Raw genomic sequence first — 17,140 nt, forward strand, 5'->3', positions numbered from 1 at the left:
AGTAGTGGACTAGTTTGGTATTTCTAATGTTGACTTGTTTTAAAGCTTGTGATGCATCTTGAAAGTGTCAATATAGGGGGAGGAAATGGAAACCTTATAATCTGTTTTTGTAATTTTGAGTTGGTATCTCAGAGAACAGTTATTTATATAGTAACTTTTTTTTGAGTAACATTTTGAAGAAATTGGGTTGTGGGGGAATGATAGAAGATTATTTTTTCTTCTTTGTTTCATCATTCTTAATGATTCTAAAAGCTCAGTTTTTTTAAAGTTCTGATGATTCTTAAGTTTTGTGGTGAGTGATGAAAGGAGCTGGTATGGATATATTGTCCTATTTGGAAGAATATGTTTGATATTCTTCTGTTGTCTTTTTTTTTTTTTTTTTTTCAATCCAAAAATGTAACTTTGAAACTTTCAGCCTAAAAATTTCATTTCCAAAAATGGAACTTTGTTCTCCTTTGCAATTTCTGTAAATTCCTTCCATGTCTTTATTAAGGACATTGAAAGAAACCACTGAGGTATTGGGATCATGTGGTACCTTAAACTGGAACCAGGGCTCTCATATTACACGATGTTTGGGAGTTTTTTATGCCTATGCGGCTTATTAGACCTTCATTATACCAGTAACTAACTGAAAGCCTTACACAACAATGAATGGTTCCATGGCTAATTCACATTGATGTTATGAGTTTTCAAAAAAAAAACTATTGTTTAAAAATTCTGAGTTTTGTCTGGTATGTTAAATCTTAATGCCAAAGCTGTGTGACATCTTTCCAGCAAGACATCTGGAAGTATTTTTTTGATTTTACATTAATTCTGCTATTGTATAGTTATTTGTTACAATATGTGTCATTTATTTGCCATCAGGTGCTAACATCTCTCAGAAATTACCTTGATGATCTAATTTTACAATGACCAATCTCCTCCTTACAGTAAGTTTAAATATCCATTATCTCTTTGGGATAGTGCAAATACCAACATTGGGAGGAGAAAGAGGAGAAGAATTGTTGAGCACCTGCTTGACAACAGTTTCCTCCTCCTTAAACATTGGAAGTAATAATACATTCTTCCACATGTCTCTGCAATTACTTTAACTATATGTTCCCAGTTATTTCTGCTTAATTGGGAAATTGAACACAGTATCTGTGAGAGTGATATTTTTTCCCTGCAGAATATCTTCTACCAGTTCATCTTGTACTAGAGAAGCAGTAAATTATATTACAATGTATTATTCAAACATCTTCACTTCCAAACATAGTTGTTTTCCACTTTCACTTCACCAAAAGATGTTAGTTAGTTAGCTGAATTCACAGTGGCTAAGAAAGCTTAAACCAAGCTTTGGCTGAAGCATCTTTTGTAGCTACTTGACCACAACATGCTTAATTGTTCTCAAATGTATTCATGCTTGAGTATGATATATTCAACATTAGAGCCAAAAGAAGTTTGGGATCCAGTTTATATCTTTTAATCCTCTGTAAACAGATCAGCTAAAATCAAAGTGCTCTGTGCCATGATCCAGAAAATGAAAGTCAAGTGTATGACTCTCGGTTCTGAAACATATTGGACGTACAGTTGCTGATTCCAGCATAATTGTAGATATTATTAGAAAGAACTTTTCCAAAATATTGCCATCTTCATATGCCCCTGAGTCATTTGCTAAGAAAAAATTGCTCTGTTGCTAACAAAACCAAATGATATCCTTTTAGATGATAAAACATTTACTGCCATCTTCTCTGGATTACCTGGTCTGCCTTTATAATACAAGATTTCTTTGAGGATCAGTTTCCAGATTCGTGGCAAAAGCAATTGTAATAGCGTTCCAAATCCAAGAAGGATTGAACAATTCAAATCTATTACTGTCAGGTTGCTCTGACTGGCTATCTTTGCAAGATCTTGGAAACAAATAATCTGTGCTTGTATTTTTTTTGTTTTAATGTGATAGTTTGATAGGAATCAAATAAAACGGACATGATTTATTTGAAAAACTGTTAGTTTATTACTTTTACAGCTAATCTTTCGAGGGAGCTTGCTTCGCATTTTCATTTAAATGTAATGAAAATGTGAAGCAAGCTCTCTCAGAAAACTCATTTCAGCATAAAATACATTTTTTATTTAGAACAATAGATAAACTTTTTATCTATCTATCTCTCTCCAATGTGAAAAATTGACATGGAATCAATCTTGTTCAGATTATTTGGGTAAGTCTTCACAAAATTCATTGAATTATCTCAAATTTAAAGGAATAGCAATGAAGAATGCAAGTTGTTATAGTTGTCAGTGTTTATTCGATGCATACCCAATCTAAACATAAAATTTTCAAAAAAACAGATGTAATCCATATGTCTCACATACAGAATGAGACAGTGGAGTGCACATGGTCTTTAGCAGAAGGGAAAAAATGATTCTGTTTACTACCAAAACAATCACGCTGGTAATCCATTCCAAACTGCAAGCGAAACAACTTAATTCAGCGTGCAAACGTACACACACACACACACACACACACACACACACACCCTGTAACCCTACTATTATTCAACTGTCAGAGGAGTGTCCTGTTCCTTTGTTCTCTCATCCAGTTTACTGGAAAATTTCTCTAGCATCCATTTCTTTAATAACTTATATTTTTATTACATCTTCTCTTCTCTGGCTATTAATTAGCCCAACATTGTAACCCACAAACTTTCAGTTTGTTTTCATAAAATGCACTCCGTAGACCAGTTAATATTTTGCTCACTTGCATCCGAACCTCTCTACCACTTCCACAATCTTTTCAAATTCAGGCAACCAGATGTGTGTGTGTAGTAGAATAGATTGTCATTTCAAAGCATTATAAATAGTATAAAGAGGGATAAAAACTTCTTTATCCCTGCTTGTCAGTATATTATATATCTATATGATCCTTTTGCTCACTTCTACAATATGTCTTCAAAGCTTCAAATTACTTATTTGCAGTGCAGTCTTATCAGTATAATACACAGCTTGCAATCTCTTCAGCCAAAAACATATAACCTTACACTTTTAAATTGAACTGATAGCCATTCTCCTTGCCCAAACTATTAGTCTGAATTTTTGTCCTTCCCAAGTTTAGTATTAATGGAAAATAAAACTGGATATTCCTTCTTAAATCATTCTCAGTATCATCATATTCCTGATATATGTCCTCGGGGTGTGTATGTGTGTGCACATGAATACAGGGTATAACCATGTATAGAAGATAAGAAACCATTCACCATCACCCAAAGTGAGTGTCCATTCAGAAAGCTGTCTGTCTAACTGCAGAAATTAGGGGGAAGATTAAATGATGGGAATTTACTCAACAGGTCTTTGTGCCAGAACCAGTCTAAAGTTTTGGAGATGTTGAGGGCAACCACTTGGGACTCACCAAACTTTTCCATGGTATTTGTCCAGATATGAGTGACATAAATATCACCTGTTGACTGACTGATGGAAATCATACCTGGTAGTCATTCATTAGCTGAGAGGCTTCAAAATATCATAGCTTTTTTCCATTACTTTGGAAAGAACTGTAGTAAGAGAAACTGGATGATAGTTTGAGTAATTAGAATTGTTATCCTTTTTAGGAAAACGTTGAATATGGACTAAATTTTAAACTGCAGGGATACTAGCAAATAGGAAAATGTGAAAAGATGAAACAGAATGAGAGTCAAGTCTGAAGCATAGACCTTTAGGATATTTGAAACAGTGACATCAGGACCAGGAGACATTTGATATCTAATTTAAGCAAAATTCTTTTGATTAGGAAAGAACTTGATATTGTTAGCATTCAGGAATGTGTTGGCAGAACTAATCTCCAGTGATATGGCCACCTGAATATAATGGGAGAGGAAAAGTTAGCAAAGTAACTTCTTTGCTGGATGGGAGGAAAAAGATCCAGAAGAAGACTAAAATCTAGGTTGATTGATGCAGTAAAAAAGTGCCTTAGAAGAGAGACATATATGATCTGATAATATTAGAGCCCTGACAGATAACAGATTCATTTGAAGGAAAATTGTCTATAGGAAGTTAGTACTGTATGAAAAAGTTACCTCATTACTATCATAATATCCTGTACACCTCTTGATGGTACATGCCAGGACGATAATATGAAAACAAAATGCACACTTTTACATGATCATTCTACTTATAAAATCATAGATTGTGATCCTTCTGATATGCAGAAGAATAAAGTTCATTAATTACTGAAGAAAGTCACTTCCTAACATAAAGAAACTGTCAAGCCTTTTCAGGTAAAGACACCCTGAATATATGGAACACCAAAAATTCACATACAAGGCCTCTGTGTTTAATTGTTGATAGTATAAATAATCCTACATACCAATTTGTTAAATATTTGGCTAAATTACTACCCCCCCCCCCAAAAAAAAACAAAAAAACATGTAATTCTTTCTCATTTGTAAAAAAATTCAGTTCACTTAAAAAACCATATTTTAACAAGTTCAATTAAATTAAAGATACCAAGAAATTATATTATATTCCATGTGTAAACATACAAAAGTTTGCATGTGAAGTATCTTTACGCTAGGCTACTTGTATATGGAAGCTAATTACTTTTCATTAATTGTCTTAATATTAATTGGATATTGGCACTTCTTGTAATGCATAGTATTATAAGAATGTGTGCTTGAAAGAATGTGTGCTTGAAAGAATGTGTGCTTTGGTAGTTACTAAGGCAGTTAATGTGAAGTTATTAGCCTCTATGTACGAGTAGCCCAGTCGTGAAAATACTTCATGTGCAAACTTTGTTTGCTTACACTTGGAGAAAGGATTAAACAAGAGTATAATTTCTTGACATCTTTAATTTAATTTATAACCAAGTGAAAAAACTTTCAACAGCAAGTTCAGGCATAATAATTAGTTTCAGTATTACTTGACTATTTGCTTATGTACCACTAACTTAGACTTGTTAGTCATATTTCCCTACAGACATTTTTGAATTATTCAAATTTACAGTACATGCTGGCTATTTCACATGGACAAGGAAAACATGCAAACTAGATAGGACAGCAGCATGGGCTTCCCCTCCCATTTGGCCAATTGTTATGATAGAACACTTAGAGAACCAAGCACTCATCACAACTACTCTCAAACCATGACTTATTTTTAACAGTATTAACAACACCAAACAATTTTATCAGAAAATGTTTTATTAACTGTTTTGCTGAATTTCAAATCAGCATCATCAGAGCACAACACAGCTAGTGTACTTGACAGTGAGTAAGTGAAACAATACGATTATAATGGACACAAGATCTAAAGTCCTTTTTTTGGCACCCTCTAATGTTGTAAAAAAAACATTATAGCTGTGTGGGAGTTGCTCTTACGATAACAGTCTCCCAAATTTTTGGCAAATTAATGCAACCATCTTTATTTAGGTTAGGAGAATTCTTCAAAGCCATGGCTGACTCAAAAAATAATCTTTCAGATCTATAACTGCTTCTAAATAGCACATTTGTTTTCTTCCATTTAATCCTGTGTGAAGGGGTATCCAATGTGTGGCCTGCTAGTCCTGACTTGCCATAGTAATAGTAGCGAATATATTTATTATGTTCTTCAAGGCAGATATTAACTGATCTTCCTGTTTGACCATAGTAGGCCAAGTCACAGTAGCAGGGAACTTCATACACTCCAGGATGTGCTAGAGGGGATCCTTAGGTGAGCAGATCAGAGTTGCTACTTTAATATGAGGTTTGAATATGGTGTGAAATCCATTTCATCAGTACTTTAGCTATCTTTTCTGATGTACCTATTACATATGGAATAGAAATGGTAATGTTATGTTCTTGTTATTAGGGGGATAATGGGGTTATGGAGTATTTTATCTATTTTGTAGTGATTGTAGCCGTTGGCCAAGAACGTATGGCGCAGATATTTGAGTTCTGTGGACAGAGCTGTATCGTTAGAACAAATGACTCTGGCTCTGTGTGTAAGTGTTTTTAAAAGTCCATACTGTTGGACTGGATGATGATGTGATTGTTTATGTAAGTATCTTTCTACATGTGTGTGTTGGCTTTCTGTGAATGGAAAAAGATAGTGATCAATCTGAAAGGTGGGTGACTAATGTGTCAAGAAATGATAAACAGTTTTTGATTCTTTTTCTGCTGTGAAGTGGATTTTGGAGTGTTGTCTGTTTAGGTAGGTGACAAATGCATCCAAAGTATCTTGTCCATGGGGCTAAATGGTAAACACATCATCTCCATAGCGTAACCACACTAGTGGCTTGTATGTAGCTGTGGTAAGTACTTTGTTTTCAAAGTGTTCCATATAGAAGTTTGCTAAGGGGCAGAGAGGGGGGGGGGGGAATCCATAGCAGTGCCATTAATTTGTTTGTAGAGTTTTCTTCTTCATGTAAATTTGAATAATTCAAAGATAACAGGGAAATCTTGATTTAATCAAATATCAAGGGTGTCTATCAGTGGTACATTGGTAAATAAAGAGGTGATATCAAAACTAACCATTATGTCTGAATTTTTAAGAATGTGATTTTCAACTAGTGCTTTGAAATAGCTTGAATTTTTTTACAAAAGTAGAGGTGTTGCCAGTAAAGGTGGGGGGTGATTTGGCAAGCCACATTAGGCAAGCGACTTGGCTAGCCCAACAGTTAGCCAAGTCGCTTGCCCTCCTCCTTACTAGCAACTCCTCTACTTTTGTATAAAACTTCAGTCTATTTCACATTCTCAAAAAAATTCAGACATAATGGTTAGTTTTGTTATAACCTTTCTCACAGGATTTATATGGAAGAAAACAAATGTGCTATTTAGAAGCTGTTATAGATCTGAAAGATTATTTTTTGAGTCAGCCATGGCTTTGAAGAATTCTCCTAACCTAAACAAATATGGTTGCATTAATTTGCCAAAAATTTGAGAGACTGTTATCGTAAGAACAACTCCCACATAACTGTAATGTTTTTTTACATTAGAGGGTGTCAAAATAGACTTGAGATTTTTTTTTTTTTTTGTCCATTACAATTGTATTGTTTCACTTACTGTTGCATATACTAGCTGTGTTGTACTCTGATGATGCTGATTTGAAATTCAACGAAATATAAGCAGTTAACATCTTTGGATAGAATTGTTTGGTGTTGTTAATACCGTTAGAAATAAGTCATGAATAACTGTCAACACCTAATTTTATCTGTTGCACACTCAAACTATTAGTTTAGCTGTGCTATGTTGATAATGTGCTTACTATTTGGCTACATGTTTAAAGTGTATCTGTGGCTATCCAGACACAGATATGCTTTTAGTGTATCACGCAACAACTTAAAATCCTCTCACAATGAAAAAAAAAAAAGAATCTAATAACTGCCCTTCTTAGCTACACTACTCACATGCCTTCTAAATGGTTCATTATCTTTTTTTTTTTAATTTATAGAAAACCTACACATGCCGGAAGATATTTGCACAAGCAATTGCATCATCTATCTCAACATTATGGTATCCTAAAAACACTAATTCACAGAGCCAGACCTATCTGTTCCAATGATAATGCCCTTACTGCTGAAATCACCTACCCTAACCACACTCTTTTAGTCAGATCCCATAATCCACATAAAATAAATGCCCTCCTCCTTACCACACCTAATCCCGGTGTCACCTAATGCAGCAGACCGAAGTGAAACTTATTATCTCCTACATTCAAGGCACATATGAAAAGATGTTCAGAGTGCTTAATGAGTATCAACTCCTCACCACATTTAAAACATATAACAAATTGGCGATCCTCATTCTTTCATCATAGGACACACTCCTTCCTTTATTGCATCCATGGGTGCGAAGTGCCCTGTAATTGTGACCTGTTTTATTCTGGATAGACAAGAAGATCTGTTGATATCTGCCTCGATGAACATAAAAAATACATTTGGTATCATCATTGTGGAAAGTTGGGACTGACAGACCATACCTTGGATATCCCTTCACACAGGATCAGATGGAGAAACACAAAGGTCATAAATCAGAGAGAGAGAGAGAGACTGTGTTTGCAGCAGTAGCTATAAAATGTTTCCTGAACCTCAACAAGTATGACTATCAGTTTACCAAAAAATTTGGGATACAGTAATTTTAAGGTCAAATTAATACTTGTTAACTCTCACTTTATCCAACAGGAGATGATGCCGGTTATGGCCTTTTCCTATTTTAAACTATTCTCACTATTAGCTAATTGTAGCTGTTCATGTACTATGATAGACTGTTTTTTTTTTGCTCTGAAGATGCTGGGTATAACACCAGTGAACTATTGGCAAATAAGTAAATAAATATTAAATATTTTCTTGTTATTCTTGTGTTGTGAATTAAAACCATTCCCAAGAAATTATATTCTTCTTTAAAATTCTTTATCCAAGTGTAAGCAAACAAAGTTTGTGCATGAAGTTTCTAGTCACAAAGATACTTCATGCTTTGTTTGCTTACATTAAGGAATTAGGTTAGGTTAGGTGTTGGTTTTATATTCGTATAGTATGGAGAAATAAATGCTGGTTTAATAGTTTGATATGTCATTCTTAAACACATAACTCTCTCCTCCTCAACAGGCAGCATCCCAGAATCCAGTTTGCTAGAGAAAAAGTAAATAATAATAGCCTGTCTGCACTGCTTTCAAACCTCATTCAAACTAACTGCCCTTGGAACAGAGGGAGAGGAGAGGGCGTGGATATATACTAAGGATCCACTCCCTCACCTCTCTGTTCTAGGTATTTACAAGATTCCTTATTCTTGCTGATTATCATATCATGGTCAAACTGGGAGATTTGTCTTGGAAAACACAAGGAATACTTCTGCCACCACAGCTATGGTCAACCAGTTCTAGCTGACCATGCACTTGGATATCTTGTACAGAATCAAATGAAAAATAAAAAGCATAATAAAAAAATATGCTTCACTACACCAAATACAAACTTAAAAGCCTTTATTAGAAAACACCAACCTAATCTAAATAAATATGGTTGTTAAATTTCCAAAGATTCTTAGACCTCTTGCCACCAGCCAAGGCTAGCCAACTGTACCCATAGAAGTTGCTCCTCATAGCACATTTTGTGTGTTACAATTTTAATAATGTATTCTTGAACATGTCTATGTGACAGAGACAAAGTATAGCAACCTGTGTTTAATTATTTCTCTGTGTTGTATTCATTCCATTAAATCTAATTATGCATGCCTACCACATACTCCTTTCTCTTATTCCTTATGCTTCTGACCGTAGTACATATGCATTTTAGATATCCATTGTCATATGTTGGTGGGATTATGCTAGAAGAAACTGATCAGGCTAGGGATCTTGGAGTGTTAGTAGATAGGAAGTTGAAGTTCAGGGGCCATGTAGCAAAGATCTCAAATACGACTCAGTAGATAATTGCAATGCTGAAAAAAAATTTTGATATGTAAAGATAAGGATGTCATTTTGCCTTTTTACAAGGCCTTCATTAGCCTCTGGACTCTTGTGCACAGGTCTGGTCTCTTGATTTTCCATGGTGATTCTGATACAGCGGAGAGTACAAAGGAGTGTTAGCAGAGAGAGAGAGAGAGAGAGAGAGCGAGAGTCAAAAATGATACCAGGATTGCAGATTAATGATGATTATGAAGACAAATTGAGAATTTGTAGGCTCCAGACACTAGCATACAGGAGAAAGAGGGGTAATATAATTGAGTCACAAACTTCTGAAAAGGTTATACACAATTTCAGCAAATGAAATTTTTCATTTTATGGAGGATGGGGAAAGTACAAGAGGACATCCTTGGAAGCTGAGAATGAATGCTGCTAAGAATGGGGTGAGGGCTAGATTTTTCTCTGAGAGGGGGTGCATGATGGAATGGATTGCCATTGGCTGTTGTATGTTCAAGCAGCGTGAATGAATTCAAAAATGAGTATGGTAGCTGGTGTGTTTAGTATGTGGCCTTTCTCAATGAGTCCCTAACTCTCTGGAGGTCAAAAGCATTTCAAATGTTCTTAAGGGAACATTTGAAATGTTTAGAGGATTCTGTTGTACTGTATGTGTTTTACTGCTCTGTTTTCAAATTTCATCATTGTTCTTCACTTACACTGATAATGTTTTAAGTGACTTAAGATGAAATATTTGTGTAATAAATAATTTTTATTATGGTATCTGTGTATTTATGTAAATCCCGAATCCCAAATTTTCCATTATTTCAATCAGCAAGGGTGGAGTTTTTGGAGTATGTCATTTTGACATTTTGTTCCTTGTTCCCTAAAGACTATGGGTTCGAATCCTGCCAAGAGCATGGATATTTGTGATTGTCCCACTAACTGTTTACCATATGTACTGCTGCAACCTGTGTACTGGTGCAGTATGATCTTTGATGTCTTTGTGCCATAAAAATCAAATAAAAAATTAAATCCTTGTTCCTTAAAATGGTTTTTATAAGGATTCCATAAACCATATTTTAATAAAATCAAAGCCAGTGTTTTGAAATTGCTTGAGTACAGCTGGATTACTGATGAAATGAATCTGTTAAGTGTCCTGCATGCTTTGCGTAATTTTTACTTAAAAATTATGAAATTTGCTTGTTACATTCAGTAAATCCTCATTTTTTATGTGACTCTTATCCATGAAAGGTTGTAAACTTATTGTACATTAGTATCATGGATGGGCTAAGAGTTTGGCTATCCAGAAACCTTACTCTAGGGACCAAATATTTAAAGCCTCCAATAAACAGGATCTGGTAGTCTTTCACCAAGTAGAAAAAATCTACCTGAATACTGATAAACATCCATGTCCTTAATGGAATTTGAACCCACAGAATGTTATTATTGTTATTATTATTATTACGGGCGACTCCAAGGAATCGATAGACTCATCGAGGGAAGCCCTAACATCATGTCAAGAACAGCATTCGACACTCGCACAGTATCTATCATACCTCACCTTAGACTCATTCACAGTCATGGCACCCACAACAGACTCTGGCAGCTTATTCCACTCATTCACCACTCTCCAAGTAAAAAACCTAGCTCTAACACCCTTGCTAACCACTCTTGCCCAGCTTCCATGTATGGCCCCTAGTCCTCCCACCACCAGTCCTATTCTCAAAGATATCTTCTGAATTAATCTTATAGAAACCCTTCAGTAATTTGAATGTCTCAATCATATCACCCCCTTTTCTGCCTATCAGCCAATTTTTGCAACCCACAAATCTTCAACCTGTTCTCATAAGGTTCATTCCACAGACCTGCTATCATCTTGGTCACTCATCTCTGGATCCTCTCCACCTCCTCCCCATCAAGAAGAAACCCAGGCGCCCATATCTGGGCACAGTAGTCTAGATGGGGTCTTATCAAGGCTTGATACAGAGAAACAATAACCTGTCTCTGCTTGTTAAAGTATTTTTCAGCAACCAAGTGATTTGATGAACTGATTTAGCCACTTTTGCAATGTGCCCCCCTCCCCCCCAACTTTAACTCCCTGTCCACCAACACTCCCAAATCCCTGGCCTCGTCAATCTCCTGGAGTACAGTTCCACCAATGTGATATACTGCTGCTAATCTTTTCACCCCAAAATGCATAATCTTACACTTTGCCACATTAAATTGACATACATTCTTCTTAGCCCAGTCCTTCAAAACTATCCAAATCATCCTGCAAAATTTTGACATCCTGTGCACTCACTATTGCTCTACCCAACTTTGCATCATCAGCAAACAAATGAACACTTCCTCTCAGATCCTTTCCTATATCGTTAATGAACAAACTGAACAGTAGTGGTCCAAGAACAGAACCCTGCGGCACACACCACTAGTCACAGGCCGTCTTTTGGACTCTACTCCTGAATAAACCACTCTGATATCTCTCCATCAACCACCCTCCTATCCATCTCACCAACCCTATATTCATCTCCATATGTTGCAGTTTACTGATTAGAATTTCATGTGGTATCCTGTCAAAGGCCTTAGCAGGGTCCAGTAGAATCACTGTAAACCCATTACCCTTATCCAGTTCAGCCGTCACTGTGTTATAAAACGTGAGCAAGTTACTGAGGCATGATCTACCATTCACAAAACCATGCTGTCCCCCATACAGTATCCTATTTTCATCTATCCAATCCTGTATTTTCCTCTTGACTATTTTCTCCAAGACCTTGACAACGATTCCTGATATGCTTATCGGTCGGTAATTTACAACAGCAGTCTTGGAACCTCCTTTATGCAGTGGAACTATTTTCCCCTCTATCCACTCCCCTTGGGACTAACCCAGACCCAAGACTCAAATTAAACAAAATGGTCAAGGGCACTGACAATTCTTTAGCTGCTTCACTTATGACACGAGCTGCTATACCATCCAATCCTGCAGATGTATTGATTGAGGTTTTGTAATAGACTATTCACCTCCACTTCATTCATCACAATTCCCATATAAGCTATTGGTTCATTCATTCCTGCAATGTCACCACCTGGATGATATACTCTTGCAAAGTGCTCGCTCAGTAATTCCACTATATCAACTGATTTGGTTACCTCCCTACCATCAGCAATCTTTAAAATCATTCTGCCATATGCATTTTTTCTTTTACTTGCAACATATCGAAAAAAACTGTTTGGGATTCTCTTTAGCCTGCATGGGTAATGTTTTTCATAATCTGTTTTTGCTTTTCTGACCACAGTCGTTACCCTTCCAGCCTGCGCTTTAAACCGTTCATGTGCCTTCCTTTCTCCTTAAATTCCCTCCACAGTTGTTTCTTTTTTTGCAGCTCAAGCTTAATGGTGTTATTCATCCATTTAACCCCTACTTGATTTATTATTCGGACTCTAGGTATACAGTCAGCCATTTCCTCCTGCAAACACTTTTTAACCACCTCCCATGCACTGTCAACAGCCCTTGCAGTTTTACATGCCATGTCACTGAACCAATCAAACGCCTAAGCTTGTCATACTTACCAGTCCGGTAATTCCAGAACAAATTCTCAGTTGCAATTACTAGGCCAAGCACTCTCTGACCGCTAGTATTTTCCATTACATGCTGTCGCAGATGGCTATCCCTTAATAACCGCATAAAATCCAGTTCCTTCCTCCCATGTGTCCTCTCCTCCTTCCAATCAATGTTACCTTAGTTAAAATCTCCCATAATAATTACCGTCCTTCCACTCATTTCTTCTATTTGTTTATGCATACTATCTCCACCATCTATTCCATCACCTGGTCTATAGCAGCACCCCAACTGTATATTTTGTTTTGCTAGTCTCAATCTCACACCAAATAGCCTCAAATGTGCTCTTTTCTCTATCCTGCAGTTCCACTTCTATTCTCCTTGGCTGCAGCTCATCAGCTATCATCAATAACACTCCTCCCCCCCATTTTATTCTCCCTGTCACTCCTGAACACACCATACCACTAGCTGTATCATCTTCTGTCAGCCATGTTTCACTAATGCCAATAACCTGTGTCCTGGAAGTGCCAACCAAGGCCAAAAATTCTTCCTTCCTGTTCCTAATACTTCTAGCATTAGTATATAGCAGCACCCCAACTGTATATTTTGTTTTGCTAGTCTCAATCTCACACCAAATAGCCTCAAATGTGCTCTTTTCTCTATCCTGCAGTTCCACTTCTATTCTCCTTGGCTGCAGCTCATCAGCTATCATCAATAACACTCCTCCCCCATTTTATTCTCCCTGTCACTCCTGAACACACCATACCACTAGCTGTATCATCTTCTGTCAGCCATGTTTCACTAATGCCAATAACCTGTGTCCTGGAAGTGCCAACCAAGGCCAAAAATTCTTCCTTCCTGTTCCTAATACTTCTAGCATTAGTATACATGAATTGCAGAAGCTCATTTGTCCCATCCCTATTTTGATGCCTTATACTAACTATCCCATTCTGATTTGTTTCCTTCATACTCGCTTGGGCATATTACACACAGTCATACATTCTACCGTCTCCCTAAAGTCTGCATATCTACTCCCCCCCCCAGTAACTCTAGTTTCCCTGATTCTGCACTTCCACTTCATTCAACAATACCTTTTCAAGTCTCCGTATACCAAATCCATTCAAATGTAAACCATCCATCTTATATAAATCCTTTCGCCCATCAAACTCACTCCTGCATAATCCGCGCATAAAGTTATTAGCAATTTTGTCCCTCCTCCTATACTCTTCACTGTCATACCGTGGCAACAGACTCATCATCCTAACGCTCTCACTCTTCTCTTTTGCTATTTCAAGTAATTCCTTCAAATCCTCTCTCATAGCCATTTTGTCTCCTTTCAAATCATTCGTTCCTGCTACTTATGTTGTTTGGAGAGTGGGCAGGAATAATTCCTTCAAGCGATTCTTGAAGGAATTATTCCTGCTAGCCTGGTTGGCCAAGTGGTTAGCATATCCACTCTCCAGCCAAAAGACTGTGGGTTCGAATCCCACCATGGGCATCGATGTTTGTGACTCTCTGTGAAAATGCTTGTGGTGGTGAGCAGTAGATAGCACTGGTGTAGCGGATGATGGTAATTGCAGTTTGTTGTATAGTTGGTGGATTTGAGTGGTGGAGACAGAGTTGTAGAGTAGCTGCCCTCCTTTGATGAGTCTTTGGATTCTCTGGAGGTGTCACATAATAATAATAATAATAATAATAATAATAATAAAATTCACTCAGCCACCCAGGCTGCCTTTTATGCTAGTTATGTCACGAAACATGAAACTACATTATTTCATGTTGATCCTCAGGAGCTTTGTAGCAGTTACTATGCAAGCCTTGCAAATGGATTCCAGTTATAGGATGGATGTTGTATTACGAAAAGACTTGAAAATTTGAACATTTTTGAAAATCTATTATTATAAATATGGAAATAATGTGTATATTTCTTGGTCGTTGTTTCATGTCTTCATTTCCATCCCTAGGAAATTGCTACAATGAAATTTTACGCACAGAATTTAGACAAAAAGGATTTTTTTGGCAAGTCTGATCCCTTTCTTGTTTTCTACAGATGTAACGAAGACAATAGGTATGTTACTTTTGCTTTGTCTTTGTCTTAGTTATTTGGCACTGACTGACTGAAGACAAAAATTTACAGTTTTGGCACTTCAGATTTAGTTTTTTTTAATTTTTTTATATGCTTTGTATATCAAAAAATAGTATGCTTTAATGGTTTCTTTCCAGTTTTTTTATAATTGTACACTCATTCTCAACATAATCTTTTTTCCCTTTCATTATATTTTTTCCCTTTCATTATATTTTTTCCACTGCATAACAATTTTTTCTTTCCTCTCTCCCATTGTAAACGTTTTAGGTGGAACACTCTTTTTGTTTCTTCTTTGGCCTGTTCATCATTTTCAGTTTAGGAAATAACTAGAAATCCAACAATACCAGTTCCAGTTTGTAAGGGATCATATTCTGCTACTTCGAATTTAATTTTTTCAAATAGCTGTTGAAGGAAATAATGCCCATGCATAGCCACGTGTCATCAGGTTCTTTTTTTTGTGGTGAATATCCATAGACTGAATTTTCATTTTGGTATCATCATGATGAAACCAATTTTTCATCCCTGTTGATAGTTTTTTGAAGAAAAACATTGATTTTTTATGGTAACATTAAACTAATTGGCACCAAACTTCTCATCTTAGTACATGAGTAATCAATGAATAACTAGTTATTCATGTTATTCTAAGTTGAATATTTTTCATTCACCACTTTTATCAACTAAAGTATCTAACAGAACTCAGCCTCTTTGTTGACACTTCTGCTACATTCTTCAGAAAGTTTTAACTTTCACTATAGCAGACTTGCAGGGATTGCACGAATAGTTACTTTGTCATAATGGATAGTTTGCTATATTAAATTTTTTTATCATAGTATTGTATATATGATTGGCTGTCAAATAAAAGTTTAGGCTGGTGCCCTCGTGTCTCAGTCAGTACTAACGATGTCCTTCAGTCAAAGACCTGGGTTCAAATCCTGCCCAGACTAATGCAAAGAACATTTATCAAGGCTTTCTTTTCAACTAAAGGTGAGTTAGCCACTCGTGTGTGTGTCTCTCTCACTTCCATGAGAGGTGACATGTATCAAAGAAATGCCATGTGTGAACTGGGGTCAAGAGCATAGTCATCTGTTATCGGTTGATATTTCTCTTGAACACCTGGAAGTTGTAGTCATTGAAGAATACTGAATGAGGAAGGCTACATCACAGAACTGAGATGAATAGAGTTACCTGGTTTGGAGAGTCAGCATTTCATCTGTAAAAGAATGGTGGGCATATGGTCCCACAGAAGGTTCTACTAAGGTAGAAGTGGAGGAAATTTTTGAGGCTTTAGAAAAAGCAACTGACAAAATGAAAAAGGAAAAGTTAGGCCTTGTTGGGGATCTAAATAGCAGAGTAGGAAATGATTGTGAGACATACAAAAATATTTTGGGAAAATTTGGAGAAAAGAGCAAAGCTAATAATAATGGCAAATATTTGTTGGATTTCTGCTCAGAACATGGACTGGTTATTACTAACACCATGTTCCAACATAAAAATTTGCACAAATTCACATGGAGAGAAGAGGCAAGGAATAAGAAAAGTCTCATTGACTATGTTATTATTGATAGTGATGTTTTGATGTTTTCTCCCTGGTGCAGAACACCAGAGTGTACAGAGGATTTGAAATTGGAAGTGATCACTATTTAGTTTTGAACAGGATAAAATTGAATTTCATATTGAAAAGAATAACATGTAAGAAAGTTTTAAAGCGAATAAAAGTCGAGCAGCTCTCAGATGCAAACTGTAGACTAAAATACACAAAGATTATTGAAGAAAAAATGAAAGAGTTTGAGAACAGGAATCAAACCTTGGAGATTCAGTGGCAAGCCTTGAAGAAAGCCCTCATTGATTCAGCTTGAGAGGTATGTGGTGAAGTTGTCTGCAAGGATAGAAAAATTAGAACTCCATAGTGGACACGGCAAGTTAAAGAGGCAGTGAAGGAAAAGAAGAAAGCCTATCAAAAGTTCCTGGCAAATAAGTCAGCTTGTGCTCTTAGAGAATACAGAGAAAAATGCAAGAATGATAAACACTGTGTAAAACTAGCTAAACAAAAGTCATGGGAGGACTTTGGCAAGAACATAGAAAATAATATCAAGAAGTGGCAAAATATTCTGGAGGTTGTTGAAGAAGCTTTGGAATGGAGGAAAGAGTGCTGTAAAAGGAGTTAG

At 36.3% G+C, this 17,140-nt stretch overlaps 1 protein-coding gene across 2 annotated transcripts in view; it reads left to right on the forward strand.

Moving 5' to 3' along the window:
- Positions 1-17,140, forward strand: part of LOC150110069 (copine-8-like) — a 294,861-nt gene that overhangs the window by 113,831 nt on the left and 163,890 nt on the right. For both annotated transcript variants that reach the window (XM_090391056.1, XM_090391066.1), the window contains exon 8: positions 14,854-14,957. In XM_090391056.1, the coding sequence (XP_090247182.1) occupies positions 14,854-14,957 (104 nt within the window). The remainder of the gene's footprint in view (positions 1-14,853; positions 14,958-17,140) is intronic.

Source organism: Typopeltis vanoorti, chromosome 1 (assembly GCF_054136105.1).
Source record: "Typopeltis vanoorti isolate ZY-2024b chromosome 1, IOZ_Tvanoo_1.0, whole genome shotgun sequence".
In the NCBI taxonomy this organism is placed as follows: Eukaryota; Metazoa; Arthropoda; class Arachnida; order Uropygi; family Thelyphonidae; genus Typopeltis; species Typopeltis vanoorti.